Here is a 22,617-nt window from a genome sequence, read left to right on the forward strand (position 1 = left end):
GTACCCAAATAGACGCGAGTTTGACGAATCCAAACGAGCATTTGCCTTTACGCCCAGCAAAACTTATCAGTGTTGCCAAGCTCAAAACATACGTTGCCAGATCGATTTAGCAAGCTTAGACCAGTCTCCCTATTTAGGGTCTCTAGCGTTGGTGTGTTTACCTTTCTGCACTCTGCCGGTAGATGAGCTTCGCGGGTTTTTTGAGGCCGCACTCGAACTGCCACGGCCACGGCCGGCCCTTGGCATGCTGGAGCAGCAAACTCGCGGGTAATCACTGTTAAATACGGCGAAAAAATCGAAAAGTTTGAAGAGCTCCGAACACTTGACTGTTGCTGGCTGGTGTTGCCAGTCCCGATGATAAAAGCTTGAAATTTGAAAAAGATGCACTATTTTAGTCATTCTGAGTCTAAACTCTGAAACTAATAAAAAATAACCAAATATTGTACAGTAACAAGGCTAAAACAGCTGTCCCAATTCACCCCACGTGTCGCGTTACACCCCAGATGACGGCACTTCAAAAGTTATGCTAAAGAAATATTTTGAGGATAGTTCGGAAGATTGTAAAAAGGGTGGTTTTAGGGTAAGAAATCCCGACTTGTGATATATTTTTAGAAAACATTTGAAAGACCTATCCAATGAGCAGGATTTGAAAAAGAATTCAAGCCCTATAATCCTATCAAAAGTTGTTGGCTAAGTGCTTATTTATACACTTTTTTGAAGACGTATCTCAGATATTTTAGCAAAAATGTCCAAATCAATCACGCAACCCATCCTTGGATGCGTAATCAAAAGGCCTATCCAACAAGTCCAACAGATTTGACAACCCTACCAAAATTTATGATCCCTTAGTTTTTTGAAAACATTACGCCATTATTGAATGTCTCCATGTTGTTTGTTTGTCACTTTGGCGTCGTCGTCGTGCTATCTAGTCGCACCCGCCATTTTGACGTTCCGAGAAAAACGCGTTTTAATGTTTGACATTGAATGAACAAAACAGAAAGCACGCGATGTAAACAATAACAAACACGTTTTGTTTGGCTGACCATTCTGTGCATTGTCCCGAAGTTTGGTTGAAGTTAGTTGCTGGAGTCCCGAGTAATAATTACAAATGTTTACGGTAGTGCACGTGCATCAAACGCGTTCTGACCTGAAATCCCTTTGACCAGTTGTCGCACTTATATTAATTTTCAGTGAGTGACAAGATAGCACGACAAGATTGAAACTTCTTTCATATGTAAAGTGACAAAAATGCACGGATTTTTTCGGATTTCGTTGAACATCTCAAGATTGAAATCGAATTTTGGGGATCTGTGAAGGTCAAAAGGTGAGGCATTGTGAGCTGCACAAAATGGCGTTCTTAACTCAGTTTGGCCCAAAATGCACGTACGACAAGTTAGTATGACGGCGGTGTTGATTAATGCATTGCATATTACAATCTAACATAAAATGCCATGCTTCTCCATAAAAAAAATAGTCCTCAGTACATTTTGCTGGAGACGCAGATTCGACTCCAGTAAAATTTCCATGATATTCGGCTGCCGGAAGGTTCGAAAATCAGAGAGAGTCAAAAGAATGCAATGTTGCGTGCAAGTCACGACACTCACTCTCTCAAATGTGATTACATTGCAACTGAGTGAGAGAGAACGCGCCTTTAGCGCGCAAATAACACGGGGTCGATTTTTGAATTTCACATTATTTTTCTCAAATGTTGCTTTGTAGTATAGACTTCAAGAACTCTACAATAGGTAAGTGTGAAATAAACAAATCTTCAATAAAAAAAATGTTTTTCAAGCTAATTTTTTTTTCGCACTTTTTTTTTGCCGATCAGTGCTCGCATCAGCTGACTGAGATCGCTGAGCGCCCCCTCTCACCGTTCACGAGTGCCTCTTTGTTTTGACAGCGCGAGCAACGCAAATGCTGTCACTGTCAGCTGAAAACTTTTTGCAAAACAATAACAAACAGGACAGTGATTTTCACGAAATTTTCAAGTCCTAAACATATTTGCGTTTATTTGTGGTGAAAAGTTTTCGATTGCGGTTTAGAGTTGCGCGCCCCCTTCGACCACAATGGGCAACCAGCTGGTGGGAGTAGCTCCGTCCCAGATTTTCCCCGTCGAGCACTACCTCACGGGATCTTTCGAGTCGGACTTGCAGTACGAGTCGAGGTGGGTGGAAAAGTGCAGCGCAAGCTGTTAGGGTGGGTGGACCTGTTGTTGACTATTTTATGCTTACAGTATGGGCAGTACGCGGTTTTTGAAGGTGGCCCGGGCCAAATCCGACGAGGGTCTGGTGGTGGTCAAGGTGTTTGTAAAGCACGATCCGTCACTTCCGCTGGAGCAGCACCTGGACAAGATCGAATATATTAAGAAGAATCTGGCGAACGCGGTTAATTGTTTGCCGTTTCAGCGAGTGCTGGTAAGGATCAGAATTTAGAGATGGATCTAGTTAAGATTAATTTGGTTGACACTGTTTCAGACGACGGAGCGCGCCTGCCTCATCATCCGCGAGTACGTCAAGCACAGCCTGTACGACCGCGTCTCGACCCGGCCCTTTCTGACCGTCATCGAGAAGAAGTGGATCACGTTTCAGATTCTGTGCGCGATGCATCAGTGCCACAAGCAGAAGATCTGCCACGGCGACATCAAGCTGGAGAACATCATGATCACGGCGTGGAACTGGATTCTCCTGTCGGACTTTGCCTCGTTCAAGCCGACCTACCTGCCGGAGGACAATCCGGCCGATTACAGCTTCTTCTTCGACACCAGCCGGCGCCGAACGTGCTACATCGCGCCGGAACGGTTCGTCAAGTCGGCGAGCGGGGAATCGAAGCCGGACGGTCCGCTGGTCGGGGACGGGCCCTGCTACACCGGCAATCTGCAGCCGGAAATGGACATCTTCTCCGCGGGTTGCGCCCTGCTCGAGCTCTGGACCGAGGGAACGGCCCCGTTCGAGTTCTCCCAGCTGCTGGCGTACCGACGGGGCGAGGTCGAGCTCGTGAACAAACACCTCGAGTGCATCGAGGACGATCGGTTGCGCAGTCTGCTCGCTTCAATGCTGAGTCCGAACCCGCGCCAGCGCAAGTCTGCGGAGATCTATCTGGACCAGGAGCGGGGCAAGCTGTTTCCGGAGTACTTTTACTCGTTTCTGCAGTCGTACCTGCAGATGTTTTCCACCATTCCGATCGTGTTTGCCGACGAGAAGATCCAGCGGCTGTACTCGGACATTGATCAGATCGTGAAGATTGTGACCGGGAAGGACGGTGGTGACGAGGAGCGGCAGCAGCAGCGGCAGCCGGAGGAGATGGGACCGATCAATTTGGAGAAGGCGAAGCAGTTGTTCGATAACGATGGGTTGATACTGATTACGGCGGTGGTGACGTCGTGCATTCGAGGTGAGTTCGATTTGGCAATAGTTTCACACAATTCACATTTGACGGCTTGATTAGCTCTATTACGGACGTAAGGCTTACACTCTCCCGGGCAGTCCATCGACATTGTCATTGACATCGGATAGAACTTTGAATCCGCAATCTTATGAAGAATGGTGCGATGAAAAATACTTGTTACAAGCTGATTTGACTCGAAACTTAACTTAGAAAGATTGCACGGTTCTTTTGATGGTTGTCGATGTTTGCCGTTCATCAGGTTGAACCCGTTGTTAACTCTGCGCGGAATTAAGAAATGGTTTCAATAAAACTTATCTCAACTTATCACAAAGCTTCTGTACTTCTTGTTCGCAATCACAACGTTTATCTGCCTTGCTTGATGAAACTAGAACCTTTAAAGATTGATCACTCGTGGATGACTGCTTACTGCGTCACACAGCTATTCGCAATCCGCTGAGGGTTTCATGCTGTTTGCTGACTCGAACTTCGTTCTCGGAAATTAAATTCTCTGTGCTAGAAGCGTTGACAAATCCTTCAGCAAATGCCACTACAGACTTCACTGCAGCCTCCCACAGTCCACCAAAATGCGGTGCGCTGGGTGGGATGAACTTCCACTTGATTACGTTGTTTAGCATTTCGCAAATACATACCTGGTTCTGGTCATTTTTGTTCAGTGCGTGAGCATTCGGTAGACACGGGGCATTACCATTGGCGGAGTGAAAACCTAGGATCTTTGGACGATTTTCGATCACCGTTATTTTTATGTTTACGGGTTTTGATTGATATTTTTCCTAGGATCTTTCCTGCAGTGGTTGTCAGAGCTCGATAAAAACTCACTTTAGCTTCATGGTCAGTTACTGACACTGAACAGCATCTTCTTACGGGCATTAGTCAAATAATACTCTGACGCTGTTGTTTCAGTGGATGCAACAGTGACTTCGTCTCTTTTGTATATCGCGTATTTCGCGTAACAAAGGCTGTAGAACACATTTATTGACATAAGAAATAAAAACGTTAAATACTCCAAAATACGGTACATTGAACAAAGCGTATCGAAGTCTAATGACAGCGACTAGGGGAAATGTACCTATTTTCTGTCTATTAAGCCGCGACTCTTGATTTCATTAAGAATTTTTCAGTTCCCGGACCGCCTCCCGGCGGATTGTTCTCGAGGAACGTCGCGTTCCCCTCCAAAGCGCCGCTGTCGTCATGTGATCTGGCAGTTACTGGTTGTTTTTTGTTATTTCCAAATTCAGAGGGGTTTCTTTGGGTTCTGAAACAAAAGATTTATAAAATTTTAATATTTGCTTCAAAATTACCATTTTTTTAACTCACAAAAAAAAATTCGCCGCGACGATTTTCACAATGTTGACACTGCTGAACTGTCAACCAATTTTACAAAGGGTCTAATCAGTTTTCAGATTCGTGGCAAACTTGGGTTGCATGGAAGGAAAAGATTTAGGAGTCTTAGAAAAACAAGAAAAATCATGTGTTATCGTTTGACAACACTGCTTATGTGTTAGTGTTTGTGCCAGCTTGAAAGAGTGTCGAAGTTTGATGAAAATACAATTGCAGCTGGTCTTTTGTATATTTTTCAAAGTGAATTTTCTTACTAAAAACTAGCATTTTCATGAAAAAAGGTATTTAAGTGTCAATGTGGAAATGATTTTTTAAATGTAAGCGTCGAAAAAAGTTGTGAAGTGTGTTAAAGTAAGCGAGAAATAATGAAACCAAAATTTTGTGTTCTAAAAGACTGTGCTTAAGCGATCAGAAGTTATTTTCAAACCTGACTAAGCGATGCTTTCCAGACAGAGGAAAAATCGATCAAAATCATGTTTTTCGCTAATTTTAGTTAAAATAGCTTACTTTTGGCCCTAAAACATTTACCAGACTGCGTGCTTACTCGTCTTTAATCGTTTGGTTGTATATTACAGCGAAAATCCAATTTTTGAAGCTTTAATCGAGCAACAAACTCTCCATATGGCGAAGATAGGTGTTTGATTAGAATACATATATTTCCCCTATTGCCATCAGGAGCAAAACCCATGGCCGCTTCTCACGTTTGAATTCATCAGCAGTTACCACATCGCGAGTCGCTCCAAAAAATTGCACGTTGTCAAAAGTTTAGATCAAACTTATGGGAAATTCGACGAGCTTTCCGATTAAAACATTTACGTGATTCAAATATCAAGTTAAATTGCAAAAAAAAAAAACAATTATTATAAAATACTGGTCGTTGTTTATAAGTGGGCGCTCGATAACTGGGTCGTGGCCCAGTTAAAAAGTGGACAAACGTCAAAAAACCAAAATAAACTGAAATGACCGAGGGGTTAATGGATGCAAAAATCATGTTCAATAAATAAACAAAACTTTTTTCAAAATTTTATTTAATTTCAAGTCACAATTAAAGAAATGTGAAAAATAAGCATTGTAAATAAATTTGAGTAACTTTTATTTTTATATTACATTTGGAAAATATTATGCATCGGTGTTCCCCTCGTTATTTCTTGTTCAGCCCAGTTGACGAGCAGCATTCGGCGACTGGGCTATGTTCTCAGCCCAGTTACCGAACAAGTACTGTAGTTAGTTATAGTTATAGTCAATCCTCGGTCCTAACCTGGTCATAGCACCTAAAAGGACATGATAAAAATAAGTTTAAGAATAATAAGGCCGTTGCTAATATTTTCAAAAAGTTTATGTCCCCTTCTTCAAAATTGGTTTAAAAAATCAAGGTGCTAGATAATATTTTTCCTAAAAACTTTAAAATTTACATGAAAATAGAAGTCGAATGAACTGAGAACAATCTTTTCTTACCTCCACGTTGGCTTGGTTTTCATGATGACCTAGCTGGTGGCCTCTGGAAACGGCTCGTAAACCTTTGACCACCGCGGGTCAGAGTCGGGACGGCTAGAAGAAAGGGGCGCGTCAATGTGGGAAAGGGAAGTAATTTGTGATTGCAGACGGTATTGTTTTGATTCGCAGCATGCTGAGTCAACTGCTGATTTTCTAACACGGCTTCTGTTTACTATCGTCCTTTTGATTTCGATTATACTTATTTGATTCTCTTATCTGTTAACGCTTTTCCGCTCTATTTTACCAATTGATTCTGCTGTAACAAACTGTCTGCTTTCTCTTAATTTGGTAGCGATGTCAATTTTGTTTGTCAGCTTCCATCTGCTATCTTTCTTTTATTATTGATTATTTAATTGGTATATTTCCTGCACTGGCCATTGTTTTCAATCCTCACCTATTTCTTCAAAAAAGTGAGGTTCGAGCCCTTATTCAATTTATGGAATGATCAAAAAAATAAAAAAAAATATTACTATTGTACTTTTGCTATTTTTTAAATAAAATGCTTAGGACCAAAAAAATTGTAACAACACCAGGGTTGTTACGGAAAAGTCGAAAAAAAAATCCGCGCCAGATCCGCGCCGACCCCAAAACCCAATCCGCGCGAAATCCGCGCCATATAAAAAAAATTCTCGACAAACATAGAAGAGGGTAACATAATGAATGAAATTTCAAACGAAAAAGAATAATACAGAAAGCATTTGGATCAGCACCGTTGATCAGATGTGGATTCATATCCTACCTGCACCAAGTGAAATCTTTTTTGCCATTTCTGAAACAATATTAGCATTTTTTGTAGCACTTTAAATATCGTTGCTTTGAAAACAACTCAGGAAAAAAAACTTAAATTCAAAAATTCAAAACCATAAAATAAATCACTAAATTATAAAATCTAGCGATTTTGTACATGATAACTCTCGCCAAAATTTTACTCTTGAAAATCGAAACACGAAATTTCTATTATTTTCTTCTCTAAATTTCTCTAAACTAAAATATGACTCCGAAAAAAATCCGAACTACAAAAATGGCAAAAAATAAAATTTAATCATTTAAAATTTAATAATTTAATAATTTAACTAATTAATAAATTAATAATTTAATAATTTAATAATTTAATAATTTAATAATTTAATAATTTAATAATTTAATAATTTAATAATTTAATAATTTAATAACTTAATAATTTAATAATTTAATAATTTAATAATTTAATAATTTAATAATTTAATAATTTAATAATTTAATAATTTAATAATTTAATAATTTAATAATTTAATAATTTAATAATTTAATAATTTAATAATTTAATAATTTAATAATTTAATAATTTAATAATTTAATAATTTAATAATTTAATAATTTAATAATTTAATAATTTAATAATTTAATAATTTAATAATTTAATAATTTAATAATTTAATAATTTAATAATTTAATAATTTAATAATTTAATAATTTAATAATTTAATAATTTAATAATTTAATAATTTAATAATTTAATAATTTAATAATTTAATCATTTAATAATTTAATAATTTAATAATTTAATAATTTAATAATTTAATAATTTAATAATTTAATAATTTAATAATTTAATAATTTAATAATTTAATAATTTAATAATTTAATAATTTAATAATTTAATAATTTAATAATTTAATAATTTAATAATTTAATAATTTAATAATTTAATAATTTAATAATTTAATAATTTAATAATTTAATAATTTAATAATTTAATAATTTAATAATTTAATAATTTAATAATTTAATAATTTAATAATTTAATAATTTAATAATTTAATAATTTAATAATTTAATAATTTAATAATTTAATAATTTAATAATTTAATAATTTAATAATTTAATAATTTAATAATTTAATAATTTAATAATTTAATAATTTAATAATTTAATAATTTAATAATTTAATAATTTAATAATTTAATAATTTAATAATTTAATTATTTAATAATTTAATAATTTAATTATTTAATAATTTAATAATTTAATAATTTAATAATTTAATAATTTAATAATTTAATAATTTAATAATTTAATAATTTAATAATTTAATAATTTAATAATTTAATAATTTAATAATTTAATAATTTAATAATTTAATAATTTAATAATTTATTAATTTAATAATTTAATAATTTAATAATTTAATAATTTAATAATTTAATAATTTAATAATTTAATAATTTAATAATTTAATAATTTAATAATTTAATAATTTAATAATTTAATAATTTAATAATTTAATAATTTAATAATTTAATAATTTAATAATTTAATAATTTAATAATTTAATAATTTAATAATTTAATAATTTAATAATTTAATAATTTAATAATTTAATAATTTAATAATTTAATAATTTAATAATTTAATAATTTAATAATTTAATAATTTAATAATTTAATAATTTAATAATTTAATAATTTAATAATTTGATAATTTAATAATTTAATAATTTAATAATTTAATAATTTAATAATTTAATAATTTATTAATTTAATAATTTTATTATTTAATAATTTAATAATTTAATAATTTAATAATTAAATAATTAAATAATTGAATAATTTATTGATTTAATAGTTTAATAATTTAATAATTTAATAATTTAATAATTTAATAATTTAATAATTTAATAATTTAATAATTTAATAATTTAATAATTTAATAATTTAATAATTTAATAATTTAATAATTTAATAATTTAATAATTTAATAATTTAATAATTTAATAATTTAATAATTTAATAATTTAATAATTTAATAATTTAATAATTTAATAATTTAATAATTTAATAATTTAATAATTTAATAATTTAATAATTTAATAATTTAATAATTTAATAATTTAATAATTTAATAATTTAATAATTTAATAATTTAATAATTTAATAATTTAATAATTTAATAATTTAATAATTTAATAATTTAATAATTTAATAATTTAATAATTTAATAATTTAATAATTTAATAATTTAATAATTTAATAATTTAATAATTTAATAATTTAATAATTTAATTATTTAATAATTTAATAATTTAATAATTTAATAATTTAATAATTTAATAATTTAATAATTTAATAATTTAATAATTTAATAATTTAATAATTTAATAATTTAATAATTTAATAATTTAATAATTTAATAATTTAATAATTTAATAATTTAATAATTTAATAATTTAATAATTTAATAATTTAATAATTTAATAATTTAATAATTTAATAATTTAATAATTTAATAATTTAATAATTTAATAATTTAATAATTTAATAATTTAATAATTTAATAATTTAATAATTTAATAATTTAATAATTTAATAATTTAATAATTTAATAATTTAATAATTTAATAATTTAATAATTTAATAATTAATAATTTAATAATTTAATAATTTAATAATTTAATAATTTAATAATTTAATAATTTAATAATTTAATAATTTAATAATTTAATAATTTAATAATTTAATAATTTAATAATTTAATAATTTAATAATTTAATAATTTAATAATTTAATAATTTAATAATTTAATAATTTAATAATTTAATAATTTAATAATTTAATAATTTAATCATTTAATAATTTAATAATTTAATAATTTAATAATTTAATAATTTAATAATTTAATAATTTAATAATTTAATAATTTAATAAATTAATAATTTAATAATTTAATAATTTAATAATTTAATAATTTAATAATTTAATAATTTAATAATTTAATAATTTAATAATTTAATAATTTAATAATTTAATAATTTAATAATTTAATAATTTAATAATTTAATAATTTAATAATTTAATAATTTAATAATTTAATAATTTAATAATTTATTAATTTAATAATTTAATAATTTAATAATTTAATAATTTAATAATTTAATAATTTAATAATTTAATAATTTAATAATTTAATAATTTAATAATTTAATAATTTAATAATTTAATAATTTAATAATTTAATAATTTAATAATTTAATAATTTAATAATTTAATAATTTAATAATTTAATCATTTAATAATTTAATAATTTAATAATTTAATAATTTAATAATTTAATAATTTAATAATTTAATAATTTAATAATTTAATAATTTAATAATTTAATAATTTAATAATTTAATAATTTAATAATTTAATAATTTAATAATTTAATAATTTAATAATTTAATAATTTAATAATTTAATAATTTAATAATTTAATAATTTAATAATTTAATAATTTAATAATTTAATAATTTAATAATTTAATAATTTAATAATTTAATAATTTAATAATTTAATAATTTAATAATTTAATAATTTAATAATTTAATAATTTATTAATTTAATAATTTAATAATTTAATAATTTAATAATTTAATAATTTAATAATTTAATAATTTAATAATTTAATAATTTAATAATTTAATAATTTAATAATTTAATAATTTAATAATTTAATAATTTAATAATTTAATAATTTAATAATTTATTAATTTAATAATTTAATAATTTAATAATTTAATAATTTAATAATTTAATAATTTAATAATTTAATAATTTAATAATTTAATAATTTAATAATTTAATAATTTAATAATTTAATAATTTAATAATTTAATAATTTAATAATTTAATAATTTAATAATTTAATAATTTAATAATTTAATAATTTAATAATTTAATAATTTAATAATTTAATAATTTAATAATTTAATAATTTAATAATTTAATAATTTAATAATTTAATAATTTATTAATTTAATAATTTAATAATTTAATAATTTAATAATTTAATAATTTAATAATTTAATAATTTAATAATTTAATAATTTAATAATTTAATAATTTAATAATTTAATAATTTAATAATTTAATAATTTAATAATTTAATAATTTAATAATTTAATAATTTAATAATTTAATAATTTAATAATTTGATAATTTAATAATTTAATAATTTAATAATTTAATAATTTAATAATTTATTAATTTAATAATTTTATTATTTAATAATTTAATAATTTAATAATTTAATAATTAAATAATTTAATAATTTATTAATTTAATAATTTAATAATTTAATAATTTAATAATTTAATAATTTAATAATTTAATAATTTAATAATTTAATAATTTAATAATTTAATAATTTAATAATTTAATAATTTAATAATTTAATAATTTAATAATTTAATAATTTAATAATTTAATAATTTAATAATTTAATAATTTAATAATTTAATAATTTAATAATTTAATAATTTAATAATTTAATAATTTAATAATTTATTAATTTAATAATTTAATAATTTAATAATTTAATAATTTAATAATTTAATAATTTAATAATTTAATAATTTAATAATTTAATAATTTAATAATTTAATAATTTATTATTTTAATAATTTAATAATTTAATAATTTAATAATTTAATAATTTAATAATTTAATAATTTAATAATTTATTAATTTAATAATTTAATAATTTAATAATTTAATAATTTAATAATTTAATAATTTAATAATTTAATAATTTAATAATTTAATAATTTAATAATTTAATAATTTAATAATTTAATAATTTAATAATTTAATAATTTAATAATTTAATAATTTAATAATTTAATAATTTAATAATTTAATAATTTAATAATTTAATAATTTAATAATTTGATAATTTAATAATTTAATAATTTAATAATTTAATAATTTAATAATTTATTAATTTAATAATTTTATTATTTAATAATTTAATAATTTAATAATTTAATAATTTAATAATTTAATAATTTAATAATTTAATAATTTAATAATTTATTAATTTAATAATTTAATAATTTAATAATTTAATAATTTAATAATTTAATAATTTAATAATTTAATAATTTAATAATTTAATAATTTAATAATTTAATAATTTAATAATTTAATAATTTAATAATTTAATAATTTAATAATTTAATAATTTAATAATTTAATAATTTAATAATTTAATAATTTAATAATTTAATAATTTAATAATTTAATAATTTAATAATTTAATAATTTAATAATTTAATAATTTAATAATTTAATAATTTATTAATTTAATAATTTAATAATTTAATAATTTAATAATTTAATAATTTAATAATTTAATAATAATTTAATAATTTAATAATTTAATAATTTAATAATTTAATAATTTAATAATTTAATAATTTAATAATTTAATAATTTAATAATTTAATAATTTATTAATTTAATAATTTAATAATTTAATAATTTAATAATTTAATAATTTAATAATTTAATAATTTAATAATTTAATAATTTAATAATTTAATAATTTAATAATTTAATAATTTAATAATTTAATAATTTAATAATTTAATAATTTAATAATTTAATAATTTAATAATTTAATAATTTAATAATTTAATAATTTAATAATTTAATAATTTAATAATTTAATAATTTAATAATTTAATAATTTAATAATTTAATAATTTATTAATTTAATAATTTAATAATTTAATAATTTAATAATTTAATAATTTAATAATTTAATAATTTAATAATTTAATAATTTAATAATTTAATAATTTAATAATTTAATAATTTAATAATTTAATAATTTAATAATTTAATAATTTAATAATTTAATAATTTAATAATTTAATAATTTAATAATTTAATAATTTGATAATTTAATAATTTAATAATTTAATAATTTAATAATTTAATAATTTATTAATTTAATAATTTTATTATTTAATAATTTAATAATTTAATAATTTAATAATTAAATAATTAAATAATTGAATAATTTATTGATTTAATAGTTTAATAATTTAATAATTTAATAATTTAATAATTTAATAATTTAATAATTTAATAATTTAATAATTTAATAATTTAATAATTTAATAATTTAATAATTTAATAATTTAATAATTTAATAATTTAATAATTTAATAATTTAATAATTTAATAATTTAATAATTTAATAATTTAATAATTTAATAATTTAATAATTTAATAATTTAATAATTTAATAATTTAATAATTTAATAATTTAATAATTTAATAATTTAATAATTTAATAATTTAATAATTTAATAATTTAATAATTTAATAATTTAATAATTTAATAATTTAATAATTTAATAATTTAATAATTTAATAATTTAATAATTTAATAATTTAATAATTTAATAATTTAATAATTTAATAATTTAATAATTTAATTTAATATTTAATAATTTAATAATTTAATAATTTAATAATTTAATAATTTAATAATTTAATAATTTAATAATTTAATAATTTAATAATTTAATAATTTAATAATTTAATAATTTAATAATTTAATAATTTAATAATTTAATAATTTAATAATTTAATAATTTAATAATTTAATAATTTAATAATTTAATAATTTAATAATTTAATAATTTAATAATTTAATAATTTAATAATTTAATAATTTAATAATTTAATAATTTAATAATTTAATAATTTAATAATTTAATAATTTAATAATTTAATAATTTAATAATTTAATAATTTAATAATTTAATAATTTAATAATTTAATAATTTAATAATTTAATAATTTAATAATTTAATAATTTAATAATTTAATAATGTAATAATTTAATAATTTAATAATTTAATAATTTAATAATTTAATAATTTAATAATTTAATAATTTAATAATTTAATAATTTAATAATTTAATAATTTAATAATTTAATAATTTAATAATTTAATAATTTAATAATTTAATAATTTAATAATTTAATAATTTAATAATTTAATAATTTAATAATTTAATAATTTAATATTTTAATAATTTAATAATTTAATAATTTAATAATTTAATAATTTAATAATTTAATAATTTAATAATTTAATAATTTAATAATTTAATAATTTAATAATTTAATAATTTAATAATTTAATAATTTAATAATTTAATAATTTAATAATTTAATAATTTAATAATTTAAAAATTTAATAATTTAATAATTTAATAACCTAGGAACTTTCTTAAAAAATAAAAAATAAAAAAAAATCAATTGTGAAATTGTTGCAATATTTCAATTTAATAATTCGTACTTTTGATGTTTTTTTTTTTTTTCAAATTATGAATTCTATTTTATTTATTATTTGAATATGTAAATTCTGAAATTTCAAATAGTTGAATTCCAGATTTCTTTTTTCAATGTTTACATTACATTTCGCTTTTAAAACGAGATTTTATCAGATGTTGTGATAATAAACGAGAAAATTGTGTTGTCAGAAATGAACTCAAATCACTCAAAGTTCATTTTGTGAGTGACTTTAACATTTTGGCCTAGTTTGACAGCTACCTCGTTCCCAGGTTTTCTGTGGGAGAGAAAAGGAGGCGAATACTTTATGAAAATCATACCTGTCAAAATTCCTAGCCTCAAAATTTTGTCGCGAGTTGCTTTTCTCCTCTATTGGGAGAAGAATAAATTCTACCTGAATCAGAGTGGCAACAGAATTTTTCATTTTTTCAATAAATCAAAAATTTAAAAATTTCAATTTTTATATTGAAAAAAACTGAGAAAACCTAAAAAGATTCATAGCTTCAAATTTTTGAAATTGTGTAATTTTTCGAATTTTGTTATTTTGATTTTAATAAAATTGTTTGTTAAGCATTGTTAAGCAGATGTTTTAAAAATAATGAGTTGTATTGTTACGTTAAATTTATATAACAAATCTCGATACATTTAAAAAAAAATAGCTCCTTGATGATTATTTCGATGTTTCGTATTAAGAAAAAAACAATAATTTTTAAAAGAAAATTTTCTTCATTAACAACTATTTAGAAATTGATGTTTTTGCGCTCAACGAAAAAGATTGAATTTATTTAACTCCTCATAATATTTTCCTTTGTAAATTGAAAGAAATTCTATCGTTTGCAATTATTTTGTTTATCGAAATTGCTATCCGCGCCTGAGCAAAATTAGCCAGCAAATCCGCGCCAGATCCGCGCGATCCGCGCCGTCCGTAACAACCCTGCAACACACCGCGGCAGCAGAAAATGCAACTGATAGGTAAACATGATCCAACACTAGGAAAGATAGATTTTTAATTCAAGCTACAAATAATTCACTTTTCATAAACTAGATAAAAGAGAAAATCGCACTAGATCGTATTTTGGATGACAACTATCAATTTCTGAGTCAAGGTCAGACAAGTTATGACATTTTAGACTTTATGAAGAACACGACAAAGGTCGTTCTACTCAAATCACTAGAAAAATAAACATACTTTAGTCTGTTAGTCCCATACCTTTCGGTCAAGCTGAACGACTGCACAAATGTCTGTATCGCTTAACCACTTTTCCGCTTTCTTTCCAGGCCTCAAATTCTGCACCTCCAAGCTGGCCACGCTGGAGATCCTGCAGGCGCTCGCGGAAAATACCGCCTCCGAAGCCATCCTGGACCGCATCCTGCCGTACATCCTGAGCCTGGCCCAGGACGCCAGCCCGCGGGTTCGCGTGTGCGCCCTGGACACCCTGACGCACTGTTTGGGGTTGGTGCGGAACCTTCCACGGAGCGACGCCAACATCTTCCCGGACTACATCCTGCCGGCGATCGCACCGCTCGCGACCGATTCCTCGATCATGGTGCGGGTTGCGTACGCGAAGAACATCGCCACGCTGGCGGAAACGGCGGTCGGGTTTTTGGAGCAGTCGCAGTTCAGCTGCAGCTCGGAGAACCATCCGCCGCCGCACTACGAGAGTGAGCTTGGGGCGCTGCACGAGACGTTGCACCAGTCGGTGTTGTCGCTGCTTACGGACGGGCAGCCGATCGTGAAGCAGATGCTGATGGAGTCCGGGATAACGAAGTTGTGCGTGTTCTTTGGGCGGCAGAAGGCGAACGACGTGATTTTGTCGCACATGATCACGTTTCTGAACGACAAGGAGGACAAGAGTCTGCGCGGGTCGTTCTTCGACTGTATTGTTGGGGTGGCGGCCTTTGTCGGGTGGCACTGCTCGCCCATGTTGATCCCGTTGCTCCAGCAGGGCCTAACCGATCCGGAAGAGTTTGTGATCGCCAAGGCGATCCGCGCCACCACGCTGCTCATCGAACTGGGGCTCATCCAGAAGCCTGGGATCATCGAGTTTATCGCCGAGTGCGTGCTACCTGAACCATCCGAATCTCTGGATTCGGCACGAAATCTGCGGGTTGATATCGACATCGGCCAGGATCCTGAGCGCGCTGGACGTTCAGTGTAAGATCATGCCGTCGATCGTGAACCACCTGCGCAGTCCGCTGATACAGGTCGAGAAGCCGGAGCTGCTGATGGATAGCTTGTTGGCACCGATTCCGAGGAATATCTACGATGCGGTGGTCAAGTGTCACGACATCAACCAGCTGATTGAGGTGATTCGGGAGCGGAAGGTGGCGCGGAGCAAGTGCAGCGAGGGGTTCATTCCGCAGTACGGCGAGATGACGACGCAGATGAAGAATGTGAGTAGAGTGAAGCACGTTATGAAATGTTTAGTCATTACTTGAAATGGATTGCTTCTCAATTAAGGACGTGAAGCTGAGAAAGCTTCAATCTCCGGAGTCAAGCGCACCGTCAACCCACCTCAATTCAAAGCGAGTTAGTTTCTTGAGGTTTGATCGCTGATTTTAGATCTCCTGATTTCAAGAGAATAAAATTCTTGATTATTTTCATCCGTAGGGTTGATCCCGTTGTCTCTCATTGATTTCTGAATGCTGCATGGGAGTACATCTCTGTTGTTTGCAACATTCATTTGGCAAATTCTTTCCGAAACATTGACGGAAAACTCAGTCTAGCCGGATCCTTGGGAACACACACACGAACACTTTTAAAAGGCTGGCCAGTTCTCGCGGGAACTTCGACGCACTCTTTTAGCCGGCCCGGTTTCTGTGGGAACCAAGCCTGCTAAATTCTAAAGAAAAGCAGTTTTTTTTCTACCTAGAATTGCTGTGTAATATATTCACAACTTTATGCCTTTTTATGAAAAACAACAAAAAATCAACTTAAAAACCTTCATTTTCAGAAAAATACGTTTAAAAAACGAACTAGACTCACGCGGCGCAAAAAACAAAATCACAATGACTGACGCGTCGGTCTGTTTACACTAACAATCCGACAGGAAAACTGCCTTAACAAACTTTTTAAAACATTCAAAATTTGATCAAAAGTTCTTCTTGAGGTACTTTGAACACTTTTCTACCAGGGTCAGTATGATTCTAAACCTGTCGAATCAGAATTGTGTTGTTGTTCGAACACTCAGTGCTCAAACTCAACCCAATAGGGACGTGGCGTTACATCGTGCTGCCATCTGGTTTTTTTCAAGTGCAAGAGTGGAAAAATGCTGAGTCATCGTCTAAAAATAAACGGCGTCCCATCTCGCCCAGCAGAAAAAAGTCGATAAAGTAGTCGGTTTCGATGGAGAAAAAGTGGAAAACGTGGTCTAAAAATAGCGACGCCATTCCCCTATTACGAGCCATCTCTGCGATACGGCTTTACGCAGTAGGCCTGGCCGCTTTAACGCTTGTGATGTTAATAAATGACAAGAAGAGTGCTAGGCGTAATCTAACCTAAGGCACTCTCCAGGATCCCTTCGAATGATTGGCTGCGCTAGGGTCTGATTAGATTAGATTAGAAACATTCAAAGTATCCTAACTTGTGATCATTTCAATTTGCAAATTTTCAGGCTAAATTTTGTAAGAAAAACATTGACAATCAAAGTCACCCCAGTTCTTGAAATAATCTTTTTAAAAAACGAACTTGGACATTAGCCTACCCCAGCAAATGCTTTTAAAATATAAATGTTGAGAAAAGTCTTACCAGTTCAATTATATTTGAAAAATACATTTAAATCCTATCAATGTCACCCCGGTTTACGGTAGACAAAACTGGGTGTTGCTAAAAACGGGATGACACTGTAGTGGTGAAATAGTTTTACAGTTGAAACACTTTAATGTGTTTAAAAGTTTTTCAACATTCAGCAAATTTGCAAGCAAAATGAGCGCTTCCCTAACACGAACGGAAAGGCCAAGTACCTCTAGCTTATAGAAGCCTGAAGATTACAGCGAGGGATCTGGGTTGACCAGAAAAGGCGATGAATGCAGTCTCAGAGTTCGAGTGCTTGAAGTTAGCGATCAAAATTGAGCAAAATGACCAATCTTTAGTGAAAGCGATAGCTAGCAGAATGTTGAATCTTTGAATGGCAAAAATAGAATTCTAGGTGGAATAAAAATGCGGTGGTTCGGATGGGTTCTAGCTTGTCGCTAGTTTTTATACACAGATCGTTCCGTATGAGCACGTTATCAGCAAGAAAACAGACAGAATCTTCCTTGAGTCAGGATTTGCCAAGTGGAGATGGATAGAAATCAATTCTCTGGTTTTTCTTCGAAGTCTTCATTAAGCTCACGTGATTTTGGTTATTTGGTTATCCACTTGTTGCAACCGTCAATTTCGTCACGTATGTTCGATGACATGAAAGCATGAAATGGATGCTTGTCTGTCTTCTTCTTTCTGCAATTTTGAGTAGGGCCAACAGATCGTAATTTTGTTGTTGTATTTTGCGGTTACTGGTATGGACTACGGGCGATATTTATTGCTTAGCAGGATCTTAGCAGGTTGCAGACTGGATTTCGTCATGTATATGTGATAATAGGCAAGAAAACCGTGACGTAGCAAATGAACTCAAAGAACTCAGTATTCATTTTGTGAGTGTCATTTGAGTGGTTTGACAGGTGTCAAATCGGGACTTAGCATTTTTTTGAATTTGAATTTGCTTCCGATTGCGCGAAACGTCATAACCCGAGTTTTTTTTTTCGTATTAGTGCCCGTGTGCTTGTCCGTGCTTCTGGCCGTGTTCGTGTACGTGCACCTGACCACGTAGTTGCCTGTTCCTGGTCGTTCCCGTGGCCGTGCTCTAGGCCGTGTTCTTGTCCGGACTCCTGCCCGTGTTCGTGCCTGTTCTTCTGGCCGTTTTCGTGTCCCTGGCCGTGCAGGTGCCTGTTCCTGGCCATTCCCGTGGCCGTGTCCTTGCCGTGTTCCTAGTCGTGTTTGTGTCCATGCGAAACGGAACAACCGGAACAAAATTATAATTTTAAATGCTAAGTCCCGGAACTGACACCTGTCAAAAAGTTCATTCGGTTGTTTACCTTTGAGGTTAAGTTTCAAGCTTTTCTCCTTTATTGTCCAGCCCAGGTTGCTTAGATATTTATTGCTCGCGTGTCGCCGAACAAAACTCATGATACAAATCCTCTCCCCGCAGCTCTTCCGCCGCCTCACCACCGAGGGCCTCACCGACCAGATCGAGGCCCAGCTGCTCTCGATGAGCGCCCACCTGATCAAGCTGCACCGCTACAAACTCGCCGAGACGACCCGCGTGGGGCCGCACAGCAACGGGCGCATCACGCTGGACGCCCGGGCCGACCCCATCCGGGAGGTTCTGCTCTGCGACCGGATCGGCAAGCTGGAGGTCAAGAGTGCCGCCGTCAAGCAGCGCAAGTCCGAGTCGGACGCCGCACAGGCCCAGGAGTGGCAGCACATGTTTGCGGATTCGCACTCGCCGTCGCCGACCTCGCCGGTCGTGACGGACTCGGTGGGGTCGGTGCTGACGGTGACGGCGTTGGCTCCGCCAACGCAACCGACGCCTACTTCGAGCTTGGTTGAGTACAGCATGCCGGAGCGGACGGCACTGCTGGAGAAGAGGGCGGATTGTCGGGTTGAGTTTGAGGGTTTGGTGGGGAAGTTGAAGACGCGGTACGCTTCGTACGCGTTGAACCGGGAGTTGCGGGATCCGACCATGACCAGTTCGCCGCTGCCGGTGGGGTGGAAGATGAGCGGGACGCTGGCGGCACATTTGCATGAACACAAGGCGGCGGTAAGTAGGATGACGACGTTGAAGCCATACGGGTCGTTGTTTGCCAGTGCTTCGATTGACGGGACGGTGAGGTTGTGGGACTGTAACAAGCTGGACGGGCAGCAGTCGATCAACCGCTCGAGGCAGTCGTACCACGCGAATAGTCCGCTGCACGCGATCGCGGCCTGCGACGCCGGACAGTCGTTGGCGATCGCGGGGAAAGATGGCGCCCTGTTGCTGCTCAAGATCGACACCAACTCGAGCAAGATGGCGCTGCAGCAGGCTCGTCATCTGGACTCCAGTACGCGGGTTGAACGCGGCGAACCCCAGGACGATGGTCCGGTCGTGGAGATGCAACCGCTGGACCAGGGCGCGCAAAGTGTGATCGTGTACGCCACGCTGTACGGAGCCCTGGTCGGGTGGGACATCCGCGCCCCAGGCTACGCCTGGCGCCTCGAAAGTGACCTCCGCAAGGGCGTCATCACGACGTTCTGCGTGGATCCAACCAGCTCCTGGCTCACCGTAGGAACCAGCAGCGGACGGCACATCTGCTGGGATCTCCGCTTCCGACTCCCAATCGCAGAAATCAAACATCCGTACGACTCGCGAATCCGTCGCGTCTCACACCACCCCGTTGAACCGTCCTGGCTGGTGTCCGCCTCCCAAGGCAACAACGAGGTGTACGTGTGGAACATCGAGACCGGTCACCGCCAGCAAGCTTACTGGGCCAGCTCCAGTCCGCCCCTCTCCAATGCGAACGTTTCTTCCCACTCGGTTTGCGCCCTCCTTCCCGGAGTCGTCGACGGAAGCGGCTTCCTCCTAACCGGTGGAACCGATCAACGCATCCGCTACTGGGACCCGGTCAACGTAGAAAACTGTTCACTGGTCGTCCCATCACCCAGAGATTACCTCGCGACGTCCAACATCAGCTACGAGTAAGTTTCTTAAAACCTCTTACAAACCCCCTTGTCAAATCAAATCTTCCAGATCTCGCCTGATCGACGGGACGCGGGTCATTTCGGAAATAACCGGCTCCTCGGCCACCACCGAGCGGAACGCACGCGCCGGGTCGGAGGATGTGCCCCGGTCGGGGCCGGATATGCCGGCGCCGGGCCACCACGACGTGATTAGCGACCTGCTGATGTGTCGAACGTCGAAGCAGACGTTCGTGGTGTCGAGCAGTCGCGACGGGGTGATTAAGCTGTGGAAGTAGGGATCCGTCTGCGGATTATTTTGTAGGCTGTAGAGTGTGTTATGCGACCGACCGACGTCTGTGACAATTTATTCCATTTAGATATTTATTGGCAATTATAAGCTTTTTCGCATTAGTTGATGATGTTTATCTTCGAAATCCGGAATTATTTATAGATGAAATAAATGTATTTAAGTTCCCAATCATTAAAAAAGCAGAAATTCTTCCAGGAAAATTCATTATTCGGAACACTACCCTACAAGTGATGTTGCATGCAAGCAGCCTTTGTTAAATGTTGTGTAGAAGATTGCATGCAAGATTGTTTCCAACATAAAATGCCGGTGAGTTACCGTTAGTGAGTGAGTGCAGCTTTCAAGTTTACTCATTCTGAGTGCATTTTAAAATTCACTCACGAGTTCACCCTTACCAAAAATCATGATTTTTTGAGTTCCAAATCCCACTTTTCATACGATTTTTTGAGTTCAGGTACTACAACCATAAAAATGGTTATATGGGTTGAACTGAAAAAATCGTATGAAAAGTGGGATTTGGAACTCAAAAAATCATGATTTTTGGTAAGGGTGTTTATCACACGCGTGGTCTCCATCAATCTACTCCAACTTGGACTTACTCAAATAAGAAATTCGACTTGGGTAAATCGGGACTGTAGTTTGAATTGTTTTTTTGTAAGCAGAGTTGCACTTCGATGACACTTCAAATTACGATTAATTTTTTATTTGGATCAATCTTTGTGTGAACCTTTTCTATGCCAAAAAAATACATTTTTTACCAAGCCACGTAGCCTAGTGGTAACGCTTACCGGTTCGAACCAACACAACTGGTGATCTTTTCCCTTCTGGAATCGTTTGCTTAGTAAAGGGAAGGTAGTGCATCGTCATCAGCTGGACCTTAACAAACTTTGAAAAATATTTGCAATAGCGTTAATATTCAATCATCTCGCAACAATCCATTCCAGTCAAGGCTCGATTATCAAAAGCTTAAATCACGTGGATATCTCAACTCTCCCCCCCCCGTGTCCATACAAAAAAATGTTAGACGTATTAAATAGTTTTTGTTTTTGTTTTTGTTTTTGTTTTTGTTTTTGTTTTTGTTTTTGTTTTTGTTTTTGTTTTTGTTTTTGTTTTTGTTTTTGTTTTTGTTTTTGTTTTTGTTTTTGTTTTTGTTTTTGTTTTTGTTTTTGTTTTTGTTTTTGTTTTTGTTTTGTTTTGTTTTTGTTTTTGTTTTTGTTTTTGTTTTTGTTTTTGTTTTTGTTTTTGTTTTTGTTTTGTTTTTGTTTTGTTT

General features: G+C 30.1%; 1 protein-coding gene across 1 annotated transcript; it reads left to right on the forward strand.

Moving 5' to 3' along the window:
* Positions 1 to 1,905: 1,905 nt before the first annotated feature.
* Positions 1,906 to 21,451, forward strand: LOC119771165 (phosphoinositide 3-kinase regulatory subunit 4). Its single transcript, XM_038266647.1, is given in 7 exon segments — positions 1,906 to 2,164; positions 2,234 to 2,414; positions 2,475 to 3,390; positions 15,625 to 16,402; positions 16,404 to 16,740; positions 19,533 to 21,058; positions 21,111 to 21,451. Coding segments are annotated over 7 exon segments (4,062 nt in total). The 5' UTR covers positions 1,906 to 2,066; the 3' UTR covers positions 21,337 to 21,451.
* Positions 21,452 to 22,617: the final 1,166 nt, after the last annotated feature.

This window comes from Culex quinquefasciatus, chromosome 1 (assembly GCF_015732765.1).
Source record: "Culex quinquefasciatus strain JHB chromosome 1, VPISU_Cqui_1.0_pri_paternal, whole genome shotgun sequence".
In the NCBI taxonomy this organism is placed as follows: Eukaryota; Metazoa; Arthropoda; class Insecta; order Diptera; family Culicidae; genus Culex; species Culex quinquefasciatus.